General features: G+C 48.5%; 4 protein-coding genes across 4 annotated transcripts, besides 1 other annotated feature; 2 read left to right on the forward strand and 2 right to left on the reverse strand.

The window, feature by feature from the left end:
- Nucleotides 1-398: 398 nt before the first annotated feature.
- Nucleotides 399-1,530, reverse strand: UA08_07266 (hypothetical protein; the record flags this gene model as incomplete). The annotated part of the gene is made up of 2 exons (XM_020262188.1): nt 399-1,297; nt 1,353-1,530. 2 exons carry the CDS (start codon nt 1,528-1,530, stop codon nt 399-401), a joined length of 1,077 nt encoding a protein of 358 aa, XP_020117926.1.
- A 1,172-nt stretch (nt 1,531-2,702) lies between these two features.
- UA08_07267 (hypothetical protein) lies at nt 2,703-7,433 on the forward strand (the record flags this gene model as incomplete). Its single annotated transcript, XM_020262189.1, has 5 exons — nt 2,703-2,791; nt 2,910-3,330; nt 3,385-4,840; nt 4,904-7,069; nt 7,132-7,433. 5 exons carry the CDS (start codon nt 2,703-2,705, stop codon nt 7,431-7,433), a joined length of 4,434 nt encoding a protein of 1,477 aa, XP_020117919.1.
- A 3,932-nt stretch (nt 7,434-11,365) lies between these two features.
- Nucleotides 11,366-11,460: a repeat region (Identified by RepeatMasker using a combination of RepBase library and repeat library created with RepeatScout).
- A 3,164-nt stretch (nt 11,461-14,624) lies between these two features.
- On the forward strand, nt 14,625-16,139 carry UA08_07268 (hypothetical protein; the record flags this gene model as incomplete). Its single annotated transcript, XM_020262190.1, has 3 exons — nt 14,625-14,631; nt 14,835-14,924; nt 14,986-16,139. 3 exons carry the CDS (start codon nt 14,625-14,627, stop codon nt 16,137-16,139), a joined length of 1,251 nt encoding a protein of 416 aa, XP_020117918.1.
- Nucleotides 16,140-16,407: 268 nt separating this feature from the next.
- On the reverse strand, nt 16,408-17,973 carry UA08_07269 (hypothetical protein; the record flags this gene model as incomplete). Its single annotated transcript, XM_020262192.1, has 4 exons — nt 16,408-16,717; nt 16,779-17,222; nt 17,282-17,817; nt 17,866-17,973. 4 exons carry the CDS (start codon nt 17,971-17,973, stop codon nt 16,408-16,410), a joined length of 1,398 nt encoding a protein of 465 aa, XP_020117709.1.
- Between the last annotated feature and the right edge of the window lie 650 nt (nt 17,974-18,623).

The following is an 18,623-nucleotide window of genomic DNA, read 5'->3' on the forward strand; positions in this document are numbered from 1 at the left end:
AGCAAGGAAGGGGAAGTGACCGAAGAGGAGAGTATTTTTTGCGAAAGATGGGTTATTATTCTGTGACAACGGGGGTTCAATGTTTTTGTCGAGGTCGTGGCGGTGGGGATGCGGGTTTTGTCAGTGTCCTGCGAGGTTGCGTCTGGGACGGTGGACGGCTCAACTCCCAAACAAGACGCGGAGGTTGCGCCACGCCAGAGCGCCACAGCTGCGTGGAGCTACAGCCAATGGCAGCGGGCCCGAGCGCCCCTCACTGGCTCTCGCCCGCCTCATGGAAGGACTTTGGCGACAACATTGTTGTATGTAGGTATTCGACTTCATTTTCGACGGTTCTTACAATTTTCATTACACATTAAATAACAGCAACTAATCATCACAGCCATGCTATCAGATTCCCCTTAAATGATGTCTCCTCCGCCGAACCCCCCGCCGAACCCTCCTTGTCCAAAGCCGCCCCCTCCAGGCCCCTTCCCTCGACCGGATGGCGGCGTGTCCCAAGGGCCGACAGGGTCATATCGAGATCCTGGAGGTGCTCGTGGGTCATAGCCGCCTCGTTGCCCTCCGGAGCCTCCGAACATTGGATCATCTGGCGTCGGGTGCATCCCACCACCACCACCGCTTGCGGGTCCAAATGATCCTCTCAACGGATCATATGGACCTAGTCCTTGGGGATACAAATCTCGATCACCACTACGCGGCAAATTTCCTTGTCCGTAAGGCATCACGAGTCCGCGCGAGGGCTGGTTCATTTCGTACTCATCCTCGAAGCCAGGCGGAGCAAAGTCCCCAACGGGAGCTGGACGGCGTGGTGCAGCAGCCAAAGGGTCCTCGAATGGAGACGGGCGAGCAGGCTGAGGAGCCTGGCCTTCACGTAGGGGATCGCGCTGTTGAGGTCCTTCAGGTTGTTGTTGCTGTTGTTGATCGCGTTGGCGTCTAGCTTCCCCAACGCCCTCTTTGGGCTGGCTCAGAACGGTGAATTTCTGGATCACATGGATCTTGAAGAGATTCATCAAGTCTTCTAGGCGGTCCCGTGTCACAAAGATGGCCCTCAAATCATTTGGCTGGTCCGGTTGTAGCTGAACGGGTAAGGCGGATGACGAGATATACTCGTTGACCGGTATATCGAATGATGTCGCCTTGTCTTCGCCAGCCAGTCCCATAACGACTGCATTATTGCCCAACCGGTTGAATTTCAGTAAGTAGTCGGTGGACGATTGCTCGTGTGCATATCGAAAAGCGTAAGTGCTATTATGGGCGTTCCATTCCTTTGGCAAAATGGTGGCGTCTGTATTACTTTCTGTGGCGATGTCAGTCAGTAATCCATTTCGCTGTTGATCGGGGCGTCGTCGAACCTATATTATGCTCCTCACCCAATCCCACTAATCGAAAGTGCGCCGCTACCATAGATGCATGCCCAATAAGTGCGATTGCTTCGTAGGCGTTTTTGATGGCGGGCTCTGTTTGTCCATCGCCCCGCAGCGATTGGAGCGCAACGTCCAGGATGCGGGTGGTGTCTTCCGAGCTAGACATGGTGTATATTGCTGGTATAGTGATTCATTTCATAGGCAGAAGAGTCCTACTGTCTTTGCAAGAGCTCTTTCACATATGACTGAATATTCTCGATGTTCTTGAGATGGATTACATATTTACGTCAAGAGGCTGATGCCTGACGCACTTATGTACTCCCCGGGACAATGTCGGCCCGGCTGGAACAAACAATGCAAAATACAACCCTAGATTCTTAACGTCTACATGAGTGCTTCCATGTCTTCTTATATTTATTGGCGTCAGGCAAGGCTGATTTGAAATAATTTTCTTTGTTTGCTTCTCATGTCAGCAGCTCATTGAACGATGAGATCGAAGGGTACTGTAGGATATTTGAAGAGCTTGCTTGTCCGTGCATATCCATTTGTAGATGATCATTAACCGCCTCTTGCCAATGCTTTGATTGACATCTTCCTGCATACAAGCTCGACTGCGCGTTTCCTGAGTCGTCTCCGGTATATACTTATCTCAGAGTATCTCACTTCGCTAACTTCGCACGAGGGAGGCGTGGCAATAGCATGCAGACTATCGCCACGCACCGCGCGCGTGCTGTGCTCAGTTTGTTTGCAAGGCCGGTCTCGAAAGTCCTGACGTAGTGCGTGGGATCGATCTTGTATCTTCAAAGTTCACAGTAAGAAGGAGTCCTGAGGAAAAGGGGCTGGCTTAGCTACGCTCGCCTGGCAGGCCGCAGCCCACAATAATCAATAATCCATGCAAAGCGAGTGGCTGGTTTTGTGCACATTTCTTGCAGGTATTTTTGTGGCCCCGTACTGCCACGGCCCGCGCGTGATTCGCTACCGCCGCCAAATGCCAAAACCAGCAAGCTAGCACAACCTCTTCTTCTGATCTTCAACGTCTCTCAAGCGTTATCGATCTCGACACCAACCCCACGGTCACGGCCACGTTCTCGTTTCTATCGTCAACTGCTTCTCGCTCATTGCTGCTGCATAACAGCCTCCCCGTTGCATCTCTCTGCAAATTTGCCAGCGACTGTTCCCCCGGCCTGTATTTTTTGTTTGTGCCGTGTGCGGAATCAAACTTCCCTTTTTTTTTTCAACGCTATCTTTGTTGCCACGAAGAAACGCGTACCTTGGTAAGTCTTTTCTGCATGCTCGTCGAAGCTGGGCTGACCACCGTGTTCCTTGTTCATAGTAAAAATGCCCTTACCTCTACCTTCGAGTTTTGCCTCTGCCGCGGCAGGCATCAACCAGGATTCAAAGAAAGATGGCGGTATTAGCGGAGAATGGTAGGTTCTCTTTACCCTTCTTCCCTCCCCACTCACTCAAACATTGGTACCTTGTGCTGGTAACATGCCTGAGGGTTTAAAAAGTCTTGTTTTGCTGAGCAGCATCTCCTACACTTAGGACACGGTCTCGCATGAATGGAGCAACGCAAACCTTCCGCCGCCCCTCTGTCGCAACGAATTTATCGCACAATCGTGACCAACTTGTCACTGCGTCTACTCCTACCTCTGCCGCATACATTCCTCCCCATATGAGTTCCAGCTACCAGTCTCGCAATGGTTCAGCTGGTGACAGCCGATACTCCAAGGAAGACCTTCTAAATATTTTTAGAGGCCAGCGAGATTCTGGAGCATTGGGAAAGCAGATGGGTGACCATTTTCTCGCATCTTGGAACCCTCTCGAAGAGACTCCAGCTACGAATGGTACTTGGGGGAAGAAAGAGGACCAGAAAGAATCCCCTCCGGGCCCCGAAGTCTGTTGGGATCATCTTGGACGCCACGAACCGCTGGGGTTAATAGACATGACTGAGGATGAACGCGAGGTATATCATCTTGAAGATCTCCCAAGGATCATCTTTCGCTGACTCCACTCTCAGTTATTCACGACGACCGTTAATTCTCCCTTGAAGCCTCCACCATCAAGTGCCTCCAAGGATAACACTGCTGGTGTGGGCGGACGCAAGGCATCCATCTCACATTCTACGTCGTACAACACGTCATCTCCAAGTGCAGCCCGCCCTGGCACCCGACGTCGAGAAACTCAAGACTCCACCGGTAATCCAATGTCTCCAACAGGCGGTTCACGTTTTTTCCGAGAGGAACCTAGTACAACCACCCCTCCCCCGTCACTTTTGCGCCGCAAAACTGATCTCCGTGATACAACGTTGACTACGAAGCCTTTGGAAGAAAAAGAGAAACCCAAGGATTACGCTGAAATATCTTCGCCGTTTGGCTCCTTGAAACGTAGCGCAACGAACCCAGTTGTCAGTGGTTTAGCTGGGCCCCCTTCTCCATGGACATCGGCTTCTCAAACCGCGAATCTTTCTCCGATGGGTGCATTCGGTAGCTTTTCAATTGGTGCCTCCAATCCGCAAACCACAACATCCGCCACTGAGAAGAGACCTGGTTTTGGTAGTGTTCGGGGCGAAAGCAGATTCAAAGGATTGCTTTCAAAAGATAGCTCAGAAGACGTTGGGTTGTTAGCCAAGGAGAAGGGCTTACCGAAGGAAATTGATCGTCTTACCGAAGATGAGGGAGTCAGTCGTTCGCAGTCGCCATGGAATGAGCCTCTTAAGACCCGTGCCACTCGCAGTGAAACAAATCCATTCGATGAACCTCGTAGTGGCAGTGCTGCTCTTGGTGGCTCCGAAGAAGTTGGATCTAATGTAGACGAAATCGGCTTCGGTGCATTTGGTATGACCGCCGGAGTCCCTGGCTTACGAGACTTACTCGGTCGTGGGGACGGTGTTCGTGATTCTCCAAGTCATCTTCAGGGTTTAGAGCCAACTAGTCCGACGAACACCAATCCTTATCAGAGCCCACGAGGCGAGAAGGTCGATGACGACGTGGATACTGACGGATCTGACGTGCAGCGAAGTCAGCATCCGGGCCTGAGTGGGCTCCGCGATGATTCCACCGCTCCTCCATTCGGCTCCATCCGGCGTGGCGGATCTGCTCTAGATATGTCGACGGGTGACCGTAGTCAAACTTCTAGCGTGGGCCCTAGCAGAGGGTTTTCCAACCTTGGCGGATTGGGCGCTCTTCCTGGTATAGGGGGTGGAGCAGCATGGCCTTCTGCTGGGGCAATTGGTACACCAACACGAGAACGACCAGCTTTCAGTGGATTTGGTGATCCCATTTTCGGTTCCATGGGTGAAATACAGTCTCCAAGTCTTTCTACTCTTGGCGGAGGCGGTTTCTTCGGCTCACACGCAGGACTCAGTGGGACTGGAAGCATCGGCAGAGCGAGTAAAATGGGTTCTCTGTTTTCATCTATGCAAGAGCATGTCCAGAGTGAAGCCGGACGACAAGAGGATCTGACTAGGTCACAAGGTAAGATATATCAAAGGAGAGCCGAAAACACAGTCGGAGAAAAACAAACTCACGTTGGAATAGAACTGAAAGCTTCCGTGTCAACGCCTTCACAAGCTCCAGCTACCTCTGCTGGTAGTGCGCTGCCAACGCCTTTAGCTACTTCATCAGATGGTCTGCAAGGCCAACAAAACGCCTCCATTGGTAGCTCGAATACCCTACCAGCCGCTCAACAGAGGACCATGGTCATGCCTGACCGTATGCGATGGATCTATCGTGATCCACAGGGCAACATTCAAGGGCCTTGGTCAGGATTGGAAATGCATGATTGGTTTAAAGCAGGATTCTTCACCGCGGAACTTCAGGTCAAGAAGCTAGAAGATCCCGAATTTGAGCCTCTGGCACAGCTTGTTCGTCGCATTGGAAACTCGCGTGAGCCATTCCTCGTGCCTCAAATAGGTATACCTCACGGCCCCGAGCCCAATCAAGCAGCAGCCTGGGGTGGTTCCTCACAACCTGGGACTGCTCAGCCGCCGTTTGCAAACAGTTTCCCGACTTTCGGAACAACGCTCACCGCGGAGCAACAGAATGCACTGGAGCGGAGAAAGCAGGAAGAGCAATATCTCATGGCTAGACAAAAAGAACATCTTGCTCAGCAGCAGGCTATGATGAAACAAATGCAACTGCAGGGTGGACCGCCTCAGCTTCAGCATCATTCAAGCGCTCATAGTTTGCACAGCCAGCCAAGTTTCGGTAGTATCACTTCCCCCACAGGTGGTTACCAGCAATCTCCAATTCAAGGACCCATTCAGCCTCCACAGACAATGCCAGGATACTTTGATGCACCGTTTAGGCAGAATGCCCTTCCTCTCGGTCCCCAAATGCTCGGAACAGACTTTGGCTCACACGATGAACTCCCAGGGTTCCTTGATCGTCTGAATATTAATCGCCCTGGTCCCTTCCCCTTGAACACCCAGGGTTCGTTTAGTGGACGTCAGCAAGAAGCTGGCCTACACCCACAGCAGATCAGCTCGGTATTGCAGGATCGTGCCCGTCTTCAACAGGAGCAGGAGCAATATGATAAAACGCATCCAGACAGCCTTTTTGAACAGCAAGCACGTGATGAACGTCTCCGTCAATTTCATGCACTTCGTTCAGATGACGATGAGGCCTTGCTGAGAGCCAATGAAGGATTACCATCCCATGCTACGTCTGCCTTGACACAGCAGGTTGAAACTACTCAGACGCAAGAGGAGGATGAATCGGTCCAGCAAGAGCTCGAGACATCCACCAATGAACCTCTCTCTCTTTCGCAACAAGTGCAAAAGGCAGCCACTGCGCAGAGACAACAACAGCAACAGCAGAAACAAGCTCAAGCCGAAGCTGCGTGGGCAGCAAAGGGCGATCCGGGCATTCCCCATCCTTTCCCACCCCCTCCATCCTCGTCCCCTCTTCCAGCGCCAGCAGCCCAGAGAAACCGTCAACATGTGGCCGATGCTCTTGCTGCTACGTCGCGTTCTCAGAACCAGACACCCGTCGAAACTCCATCCACTTCTATAGCTCCTTGGGCTAAAGACAGCATTGAGGCGCCAAAGGGACCATCTCTGAAAGAGATCCAGGAAGCAGAAGCCCGCAGTGCTGCTCAGCGTGAAGAACTTGCAGCGCAGGCTCGTCGTGCCCAACTCTTGGCTGAACAGGAACGGCTATCGCAAGCTCAGCAGGCAGCTGCACCTGGATTGCCATCAACAGCCAATTGGGCCAGCAGTGCGACTCCAGTTACACCTAGCTCTGCAAGTTCCGTTTGGTCCAAGCCCGTTGCGAAAGCCACTGGCACCCCTGCAAAGACTCTTGCCCAAATTCAGAAGGAAGAGGAAGCACGCAAACAGAAATTGGCTCAAGTTAGCGCTGTCCAGCCTACAGTAACCACCACTACCACTGCCACCGCCGCTGGTAAGCGCTATGCGGACCTCGCCGGTAAAGGAGCTGCGTCACCAGCATCGACAGGCTCTGGTGCCTGGACTACCGTTGGCGTAGGCGGCAAAGCGAAAGCACCACTAATTGCTCCAGTTGGACCTCGCTCTACTAGCGCTACCATTGCCACTCCTCCAGCAGCAAAGCCGAGGCCCGTAGCCCCTGTTAGAACTTCTACTGTTGGCACCACGCCAGCCACGAACCCCAACCGCGCTAACGAAGAGTTTACCAAGTGGGCTAAGATCACGTTAGGCAAGGGTCTTAACAGTGGAATAATCGGTATGGCTTCAAACTCTGCCAATTACTTTTCTGATCATATGCTAACGCAAAGATAACAATAGTGGACGATTTTGTGCAACAACTGCTCTTCCTTCCCGCCGAGGCAGAAATCATTTCTGATTCTGTGTACGCCAATTCTCAGACCTTGGATGGCCGTCGTTTTGCCGAGGAATTCATTCGCCGTCGCAAGCTCGCGGACAAGGGAATTGTTGATCCTGTCAGCACCAGTGCATTTACGGACCCGAAAGCTGCTTCCGGTGGCTGGAGTGAGGTTGCTAAGAAGTCTTCAAGCCAAGCTAAACAAGAGGAAGATGCCAGTGCTGCATTCAAGGTTGTTGCTGGCAAGAAGAAGGGCAAGCGGTAAATGCTGCAGCTCGGTAAGGAGAACTATGGTATTACCGTTCCACACAAAGATTCTACATCTTTTAAAATAACCTACAATGTGTACGAATGAATGAATGCCAGTGGTGGAACATACTATATCAAAATATTTCTCCAGATAAGAAGAGTCGTTTCGACATCACACTTGACTATTGTATCATACCTGATTTTTGAATGGCGGGTTTTGCTTCTGCGTTTTTCCCTTCTAGTACGCCTTGTATATCAAGACAGACTCCTTGAATGAACCCAGTGGTGGGGTCTTCATAGCACATGATGATCTCTTGTTTGTTTTAGTTGTAGCTTAATCGACCTTGACATTGTAATTCATCCCATTGGATGGATAGCAACTTCAAGTTGGGCAGGGAGCCGGTAGCAATGCGACTTACTTTGAGGAAGCGAAAAAGAACCAAGCATGCACGTATCTGATGGAGTAAAGTCTAGAAGCATATAGATCCAGCAATCTGCCCAGTCTGCAACATCAGCAGCGGAATCATCGGCCAGCAGGTCAAGTTAGGCGAGCTAAGCGAGCTACACGAGCGAATCTTCTTTCTCCCTCCTGCTTTGGCTAGATGACGAATCGTTCGGGCTGCTTTAAAGTTATACAACTCATAAATGATGCAGATAGATTGTAGTCGATTTATATATTACTCATCACGGCTTTTATCCAAAATTGTGATGCTTTGCACCAAGTGCACCTTTGTAGCTTTAATATTATCAGAGTTTACGGCAAGTAGTTTAGTTCATTTAGTACTTATAATTCTATATCAGCTTTCGTAGTCACCAAGTGTCCTAAAACACGGCTCTAGTGCGTGAATAATAAGGGTGCTGGCTCTGGCATTAGGCAGGGATTAGGGCTAGATCATACCTAGGTAGCTAAAAAAGCTCCACCAGCCAATAACTAAGTAGGAACTCACTACGGAGTCTCTTTTCGCTAAGAAGATAATGCGTTATTTATAATCCACCTATTCATCGATTTTTTGGTTACTAGACGAATGTATACTAGGAATACCTTGGACTTAAATTACAGCTGGCCGGGACGTCCAAGATTCTGCGTCCGTTGTTACTACCTCATCTACATCGATAACAGATTATTCGGCATACTTTGTGATACAACAAGGATGCCAGAAAAACCAACGAACCCATCGAATCAACAAATTAGCTCTCAGATTGAAGAAGAAAGGCCTCCGAATGGCGGGTTGACAGCATGGCTACAGGTTCTTGGAGGGCATCTAGTATTTTTCAATTCTTGGTATGTCGAGGATTGTATTGTGTTCATTCTGTGTTCATTCCAGATACTATGTCTAACTTGAATTGTCTCACAACAGGGGAATCGTGAACTCGTTTGGAGTATACCAAGAATTCTACAGGACGACACTTTTATCTTCATATAGTTCTTCAGCAATATCATGGGTTGGAACCGTGCAAGCCTTTTGTCTTCTAGGAACGGGCATCATTACCGGGCCAATCTTTGACCGAGGCTATTTTCGAGCTTTGATCATCGTCGGTTCCTTCATGACAGTCTTCGGGGTTATGATGACCAGTTTGGCAAGTGAATATTGGCAAATTATCCTAGCACAAGGCTTCTGCATTGGCCTCGGCGGCGGCTTCATGTTGGTTTCCAGTGTAGCCATCGTGACTACGTATTTCACTACCAAGCGAGGACTTGCCATCGGCCTGTTTGCTGCTGGTGGAAGCATCGGCAGTGCCTTGTATCCGATCATTTTTCGCCAGTTACAGCCCAAAATTGGATTCCCCTGGGCCACGAGAGTTATGGGATTTTATTGCCCTTGGTACACTATCGATCAGCATTCTTCTGATGAAGACACTCGTGCAAGCCCCAGAGACAGCGCGCGCGATGGTTGATCTTGCGGCTTTCAAGAACCGCTCTTATACTGTTTTCTGTCTCGGTTTATTCTTTACCTTTATCGGACTTTATATTCCGATCTTTGATATTGTCTCGTTTGCCCAGTTGAACGCGGGTATAGGGCTGAATATGTCATTCTATCTCCTGTCGATTCTAAATGCGGGCTCAGCCTTTGGCCGAACGATTTCCGGTCTCCTGGCTGACAGGTATGGATCGTTGGAGATACTCATTGGGTGTACACTAAGCTCAGCCATTCTTGCTTATGCCTGGCTAGCCGTGCACTATCTGGCTGGGTTAATTGTTATTGCAATATTCTATGGGTTCACGTCCGGCGCAGTGGTTTCTGTTCAAGCTAGTGTTGTTGCAGCTTTAGTTCCAGAAGTTCGTTTGATGGGCACATGGATGGGTATGGCGTTCTTTCTAGCAGGAGTTAGAATTCTGATTGGGAGCCCTATTGGCGGAGCAATATCCAATGGTCCAACAACTGGATTTTCCGGTGCGTTGATATTTTCCGCCAGTTTCTCGTTGGCCGGAGGAGTAATGTTCATTGTGATATGGAAACTGAGATCTAGAAAAAAATGAAATATCTTCGAGGGCGTTGCATTTACTCTATATACGTTCGGGACCTTGTCAATATAGATTAAACCAAGCCAATATAATCGATATTAGGTTCCTTCAAATAGAAGTTTGGGTGACCTATCTTGTTTTCACTTTAATAGCACGCATACGAGATACCACCACCGATGGCCTACTTCCAAAGGACTGAATAAGCGGAAGTCAATGTGGCGGTATTACCCATGGTATGGTATGTTGGAAAGACTGCGTTGCCCTGAAGTCTACTTATCCCACAGTTTATGTAACCATGCCTGTACCGCACCGTGTTGACTACCACAATAGTTGAGGCAGTTCCAATTGTGGAAATCACGGTGAGAAAGAAGCGCTCACTAGCCAATAAATATATTTTAACGCCTTTGGCCAATTTAAAACGTAAGCTTAACAGTCATTTTCCCTCGGTGATTCACAATGAAACGCCCCAGGAGGCGCCCACATAGGGTCAATGTGAGAAATCTCTGCGAGTGAGCTCTCAAAGCTCCATTCGAGAGTCGCTGTAGACTAGGTAATAAGCAGCTATCCTTGTTGCCCTGAAGCCCTCTACAGACTACTATATAAAGTCTCATCCCCCCGGGGACAAAAGAGCATTCTCAATTCCATTACATTTTTCAAATCCAGGTGCTACTACTTGCATATTATTTTTTACCTTTTTTCTTTTTTCTTTCCAAATAGGCAAGCCACCTTGGGTACAGTTGCCTGCTCTACGACCGCCAGGGGATTGACTACGAAATATCTACAGCGACTATTCATACGACTACGCCAACCAATTAATCAATAGGGCCCTTATGGCACCTATAAAGGGCCCGAGGAAGTGAATTTATATCAGGATAACGAAGCACATCGACCGCTGAATGCCTTTTATGATTTGGCCATGAGCGCAGGTTCTCATCTCGCTTCTCAGGCCCCTGCGCCCCGGCGGTGCCTATCTGGGTGCCGCAGCGCACACACGTCGAATGCGTATCTCGAGACACGATTCTCCATCTTCTCTAGATATTAGGTGGGAGCTTCCAATCGAGCATTTTCAGCCTTAGATACTCCTCCGCGTTTTAAACACTAAGCTGCATGGACATATTCGCGACGTTCAAGCGGAGTAACAAACACCGTGTTTGTGAATTCTGAGAAAGGCTCTACAAAGATACAATGATCACTGAATTCCAAGTGCCGAACGAAAAAAAAGTATCACTGCCAAAGCGAGGCTGGAGACACTGCCGCAAACCTTTCAAAAGGATGTAGACGTTGGTTATCCGTCGAAAGCATGATTCCCTATGGGGAATTTCCAACCCGCAACCTATCGCTCATATTTCCGATAATTTCATGCATAGAATCGACGTCGGAGTGTCAGAATGGAAGCCATCTCAAGAAGATGGAGCAGTTGGATAACAAAGTGAAGGATGCCATCCTAAGGTTGGGTGATACCAAGTTCTTCCGTGGGAACCTGACAGCGGAATATAAGGCATTATCTACACATGAAATGAGCATTACCAGAAGCCCCACCAAGGGATCCCTTTTGGTGGCTGACTGGTTAATATTCCGTCGTTACAACCAAGCCCAGAGAGCACGCATATTGTCAACAATGCCTTTGCTAGTCATCCGTTCGGACGTCCTGGTCAAGGTTGACTCGAAATCAAAGTATAAAAGGGATAAGTAGCTGGAAGAAAAGGACGTCCTGGTCAAGGTTGACTCGAAATCAAAGTATAAAAGGGATAAGTAGCTGGAAGAAAACCTTACTATTAGTCCAAAGGATATTGCACGTGGATAGCGCTCCTGCCCAAGTGGTGATGACGGCTGAGTTCCTGACCAGAGACTACAGCTACCATCACGGTAAGTTCCATATCAATTCTCTATAATTACATTTCTCAAATACAATGCTAGCAGAAAACCCAGGACACATTCGCATCAAAATGGTCTACAAGTCTGCGATCGCAATGTCCTGCTGGCTGCATTGTCTCGGGATATTGATTTAGCGGACCTCAACATGACAACACAGGGACAAGAGAAATCCAGTCGGTTGATGGCTGGATCTTTTATCTTGCTTTGTGCCAGTTGTCCATTACAGCCCCAGGCACCGTGTCAAACTCCTCGAGACATACTGAGAAGTTTCTCTTTTACCACGCATGACAGCAAATGGTTCTTGACAAGTAAGGACCGGATGGCTTTCTCTACTCATCAGCTGTCAAAAAAGACGACGACTCCATCTCAACCCTGTTTCCTTTGCGAGAAGCCTATCAATTTCGATGAGATGCCTTAGGAATGATTATTTTGCTTCCCAAACCAGCTTGGATAGAGCCCTCTTAGTCCCAGATATTCCTCCGATCATTATCTCTATCAGCGCCTCAAATATGGACGTCGAGATTTGCATTCAATTCTCAGACAACCGAAAGATTTATCTAAATGTCTGCTTATTCGATCCTGCCTATTGTATTCCACCAATTAATGACTCCTTTGAATTGAGTTGAGGTAGTCCATCAGGAACACAGCTGCCTGGGCTAGTCAAAATATAAGTGAAGGCTAAAAGACTATTCGTATCTGCATGGAAGCGCGGCTACCTTTCGGCAAGATTCTTGAACCATTAGATATGCGGTCTAGGAATGTCTTCAAGGTTGACATTAACTAAACAACCAAGCTACACACTAGTTGAAATCTGCAGCCAGCGGAAGGGCTTCCTCCCGATGCGGGACGCTTACAAGATCAAGGCCGGAATGCCCTTCTCTACGAGATACGAAGCTCATCACTGTCATCAACGCAACTAAGGAGACTCCGGGTTCTAACATCATTTCTTACTTTCCTTTACCTTATCATGGTGTTTTGTTTATGCATTCATGTAACTAACGGTCCATGTAGCTAGTGGTCTGGTGAGGGCACCAACCTCTCTTTCGGTAGGGGGAACCTTGTCACCGGATTTCCCAGCATATTGCACTAGTTAGTTAGTAGGTTAGTTAGTTAGTCCGGACGCAGGTAGTATACTACACGTCTGAGTCCCGATTCTTGGATTGTATTTTTCTCAATTCATCACGCATCCTCATGCTGAGAGGGTTTCCCCTCACAAAATGGAGGCTGCCAAATTCAACTGTGGTAAGAGCATGTTCCAAAAACATGTTCTCTAAAGCCCGACGCCGACCTCGAAAATATGTATAATAGTAAATTTTGATAGACATGAGATTAATACTGGCTTGCTATGATTCTTCAGTCACCGTTTCGGATGATTAGATTGGGTTATTTTAGGAAAAGATTCTAGGTCCAGGATCTCTTCCACTAGCTTAGCAGGTTGCTTGTTTGCTAGGTTGCTACATCGCCTGGGAACTGCGTAGGAGGCAATGTCTATATTTGTCTAGCATGTCGTCGAATACCAAATGCTAGATATTCTGATATTCTCTTCGTTTGAATAGGCCTACTTGATATTCAAGTGCGCGTCGTATCACACTTCTCTTGATTTGATGAATCCCGCTTTATTAGTGGCTCCGAATACTTGTAGTTTAGATACGTGTACGCGGTAGCGCCAAATGATCTCAACGCATTGCGGCGATCTTCTCTCCGGCAGTTCGCGAATGCCCTGTAGTCTGTCGTTCTCTGACACTCGTGACAAATAAAAAAGTAGCTGGACGTCTGCGAGGGCACTGAAATCTTTCAATTAGCTTTTATAATTTATTATTTTTCTATTTTCTGGTATAGTCACTCTTTGTAGCCATTATGTTTATGTTGCTCTCGAAAGGTATAGATCAAGTGGCCAATAAGCAGTCGGCAAATTAGGCTCGCGGACTAAAAGTGGGCAGACCCGCAACTGGGCCTGAAGTATAAAGTTTATTGGGCGTCGCTAAGCTCGCCTAGCTCGCCTCGATCGATCTTAGATTCTTAATCCGACGACATCCATGACTAGCGACTTTTCCTTGCAAAGTAGCAAGAGAAAGTCATTGGATTTGTAATCATTGCACAGTAACTAGAGGTCTGTCGTTTCGTACGTAGTTCTGTTAATGCATATTGCAGTTGAGAATTGTCGCAATTGACTGCTTCAAAATCGTCTGTAGTAACTGAACTTGTTCTTCGAGGGGAGATAATAGATCCCTAAACCCTAGTTGGATAAGCAATGGAAGACAGAAAACGGCGAAGGAAAACGGGCTGTCTGACATGCCGATTGCGCCGAGTCAAGTGTGACGAAGGGCGGCCGGTATGTCAACGCTGCGGAGCTGCAACCATAGAGTGCGCTGGATATGAGGAGAAACGCCGACTAGACATTGGAAAGCTTAAACGTGGGTCATCCAAACGGCAGCCAGCTGGCTCACCTGCAGCTGCCGTGCAGAGTCATTGCCCACCTCCTGCAGAGGCTATGCTCGATCTCAATGTGCAACATCGTGAGGACGGACTTCCCTTGGTTGGCTTGCCCGTCAACCCAACTCCTCTCCAGCTACCACATTCTCGTGCGCGACACTTATTGGCGTATCATCAGTTCGTCTTTCGGACTTTATCCGTTCTTTTTCCTTCCTGTCATATGTTTTTCTGGAGAGATTATATGTGCGAGCAGTGCTTTGACACGGAGTATATGTACGACACTATAACAGCGCTTGGAAGTATGCATCGTGCCACCCTGTTGCTGTCTCAGGAAGGTGAGAATGAGCGAACTCGAGGTTTGGATACGAAGGTAATCGCTTGTCAAGCGTATACCAGGGCATTGCAAGAATTATCGAATGCAGACAAGACCACAACATGCTTTGTAGGCGTGATTATATTCTGTGCATACTTTGAGGTAAATTTTCTCTGTCTTGCTTAGCCTAAGAACTCCAGTATTGATTGATATAGTGCTTTGCAGGAAACATCCCGGCAACAGTTAGACACTTCCATACAGCTAAATATTATGCTGGATGATTGATATCGGATAGCACCCAACAGAAAGAGTCGCACATGGCACCAATACAGTATGCTCTGCAAGATCTGGGACTCATCTGTCGTATAATCCTTCCTCTGCCCAACTTGACGACTTCTACGCAAATTTTAAAGCCGGCTCCAGTACGTCACGTTATGCCAACGTTTGATAGAATTCTGAAACCAAGCACATCATGTTGGACAGACATGCTCCAAGCCTTACTGCATCTTAGTTCCACAGACGATGAAGTCCAGGAACTCATATGGATCTCCGTCACAGTCTTCCCCAGACCAATCTCCATAGCGAAACTTCGAGCATTCAGCGCCGAACTGACTGAATGGAAGGGTCTCTTAGGCACAATACTACTAAAATACGACGTGGACTTCCCGCTGTCGGAGCCGCAGAATCTGACATGGCAAATGCTTCACCAGCTTCCCATCCCACCCTTGCCCTATTCCGGCATTCCGATGCAGCTCCGCCTCATATTATCACTATACACTTTTTACGTCGCTCGGACCAAGTGGGCGATGAGCTCTCTTAGTGATGATGATGATGATGATGATGGCAATCCTAAATTCGAGCTCGAGACATATTTCTACTTCTATCAGCAACTACGACTTGCCTCAACAGATCTAAGCTCTGCTAAAGGCAACAATAACAACACCCCTGAAATCGACGAGCAATACCATGCTTGCGAATCCGTAAAAATCGGATTTTCGCCCCTCTTATACCTGGCGGGTCATTCCTGTTATCGCATACCGAGCTGGATGGAATGGGTAGCTCACAAACTGAGTCAAATCGGGCAAGAGGGCCTTTTCAACAGTCAGATATATACCATGACCTTGGAGGCATTACTCCATTTTGAGAAATTACCTAGCGCCGCAAACGGTGCTGAGATGATGCACTTCGCTACTGACCGGTGCAAGCGACGGGTCTCATCGCTGCTCATTCCCTGCTGTAATAGAAGAGCCTATGTCGCATACTACCTTTACTCGTACATTCGAAGCGATGATTCTGATCACAAGAACAAAAGCAGCAAGCATAGCAGCAGCGGCGGCCGCGGTTATGATACCATTTGGGAGGAAAGCGGTTACTTCGTTTCCGGTAAAACCAGATGGGGAGATAGTGGTGGTAGTGGTAGCTGCAGCCATATGAGCATGGTGATTTGCGATGCAAATGAAACCGTTAACGGGCCTGTAACTATGAGATGGCTCTTTAATCAGCCAATATTCACGCACTGGGCGGAGTGGTCATTTGATCAGGAGTTTCGACTTGATCGTGTTCTTACTGATCATATCGTTGGGGGTAGTTTTGATAGGACTAGCGAGTATAGATACGAGGTCTGCACGGTGTATTAGCCCTAATTACATCGTTCTTGACATATGCATACTACTGGGCAATTCAATCCCAATTTTAGCACACTGATTGGCGTTTTAACAAAAGTATGCTGCATTCTATGACACTACTGTCAACAATGGAAAACGAAGAGGAAAAGTGCGATGCATCATTCATTGACCTGCCATCTATGCAAATAATATATCCGGGAAATGATACTGAACCCACACAAAAAAAGTCGTGAAGAAATGGAGGCATAAAACAAAAGGCCTCATTATATTGGATATTTACTCAGCTACCACCAAAACGACTTCTTAGCCAGCCAGTAACGCCGCCATTATTTGGCTGTGACTGTGTTTGAGGTTCACTTCCACTGGAAGGTTCTGGTGGCGATTCTGGAGGAGCTGAAGCTGTGTGACGTGAATATGAAGAGGACTGATGATGATCTTGGATCGATGAACCACTACTGCTACGGTGGGTCTGAGTACGGTAGGATGAGCCGCTGTAGTCGCGATTGTGATCGGATGGGCGTCGTGGAGGGGATTGTGGCGGACTGCTAGGTATAACAACTGGATTGGTTCTAGTGCCAGGGGCATTTTCTCTGGGAGAAATATTAGTAACAAGCCTCATGCTAACGTTTTGATTCAAGGTTTGCAGCCTACCCTTGGTCGATGCCCCGTCTGCAATGGGGGCATGTGTTATGCTGCTTTAACCACATTTCAATACATTCGCCGTGAAACCAATGTTTGCATGGAAGCACAGTCACTTCACTCCCGAGCTCAACCGCATCCATACAAATAGAGCACTCTGCTCTGCCTTCCACGCCTAGCATCTCCTTGTCAACTGTTTTCTTGGGCAACGACTGTATCGCAGTTTCAGCAGCAGGAGGCACTCCTTGATTTATATTCTGATCGACAAGCTGCGAAATGACACGATCTAGTTCCTCTTGTGAGTAGACGGCGTCTCCGAACCGTCCTCCGAGCATGCCAGCCAGTAAGGAAAGGGGATGCATCGGGCCCATTCCCGCGGTTCCCATGATGTGAATACCTCCCCGTGGACGCTCAAAGCCATCTCCAGCTAGGCCTGTTCGCAATAAATCAAGTATGCTGCATTTGTGTAAGCCTAGTCCGTATAGTTGCATAAGAAAGAAGTGATATAAACGTACTCGCCTAGATTTGCGAAAGGTATGGTTGGTGGTTGTGGGCTGTCTGTGTCCCTTCGCCACATATCCTCATGTAAGTGAGGGCCCCGAGTCGCGCCGGGAGTCTCCCATGGGTCTTCTCGATCTGGGGGAGGAACGTGCCGATTTGGCGTATTGTACGCCCCGGCCAATTCTTGGAAGATAGAGCCGACACTCCGAAGTAGAGGATCGGCAGCATATGGCTCAGGTGATGCCGGACTTCTTTGCCGACCTCCCATGCCGGTAGTAAACGTTGTGCTAGTGAACGTAACTCTCCCATCTGACGAGCGGTAAGACTGACGGCTAACCCGGGGGCCGCTCCCAAGCGCCTGTGGCTCATCATCAGGCGTCTCTGCCCAAGGATTATGATCGAGAAACGGGTTCCTCGTGTCATGACGAGGTGATCGTGGAGATTGAGGGGGTCGTGTTGATAGCGAAGGAGGCCACGATGGGCTTGAAGGATGCGACTGATAATTGACAGCTGGATGTTGTTCTTCGGCGCTCCCTTCGATCTTGCATGACTGTTAAAATCTTGATCTTGCAAGATGCCAAAGACTGCGCGTACTTACAATCTCGGTGAAGTCAGAGCCACATCGTGGGCACATCAGACCAAACTGGTCCTTGGGGAAGACGTTGTTACAATGATAGCACAGAACATCCTCTCCGGTCTCCGGCATACTGAGGGGTAATAGAAATATCGATAACAAACCGACAGATTAAAGATCACCGGTGAGGTGGATTGAAGGAAAATAGAGGGCGTAGATAAATCCAGGCCAATATATGTATGACGACTGCCAATGATGGATACAAAGTTAAGCAGGCAAATGACTATTTAAAGGCCGACAAGTTGGTGAGGCCGGTAGGTGACAAAGAGGCGCATTGACCAGCGCTCTGCAAAACATAAGCAACTCCTCTGCAGGGGTTCCAGACACCAGCATCAGCACCAGCGCCAGGGTAAATCGCAGTTTGACTTTGCACAAGAGGCAATAGAGAGAGAGAGAGATAGTGAGTCAAAATAAGCCTTGCGATGCTTAGTTAAGTTATGCAAGAAGGCGGGATGACGTTAGCAGCCGCCCGGCCCAAATAACGCCGACTTCGCCACACCAACGCCTACTCAAACTGTACGTTACGCAGATTTACGAGCAGCTGTTCAGCTCAGAAATATGCCTCGCGAACAAGGCAGACAAGATTCGCATTGATATATAGACAAATAGACAATAGCAGCGAAGATAGCGCACATAAAGGACAGATACAATGGAAGTGAGGAGTAACGCCGCCGCCCATGCCGTAGTCAATTATAGATAAATAGCAATGATAAGGACAATAA

This window comes from Talaromyces atroroseus (assembly GCF_001907595.1).
Source record: "Talaromyces atroroseus strain IBT 11181 chromosome Unknown scaffold_10, whole genome shotgun sequence".
Taxonomy (NCBI): Eukaryota; Fungi; Ascomycota; class Eurotiomycetes; order Eurotiales; family Trichocomaceae; genus Talaromyces; species Talaromyces atroroseus.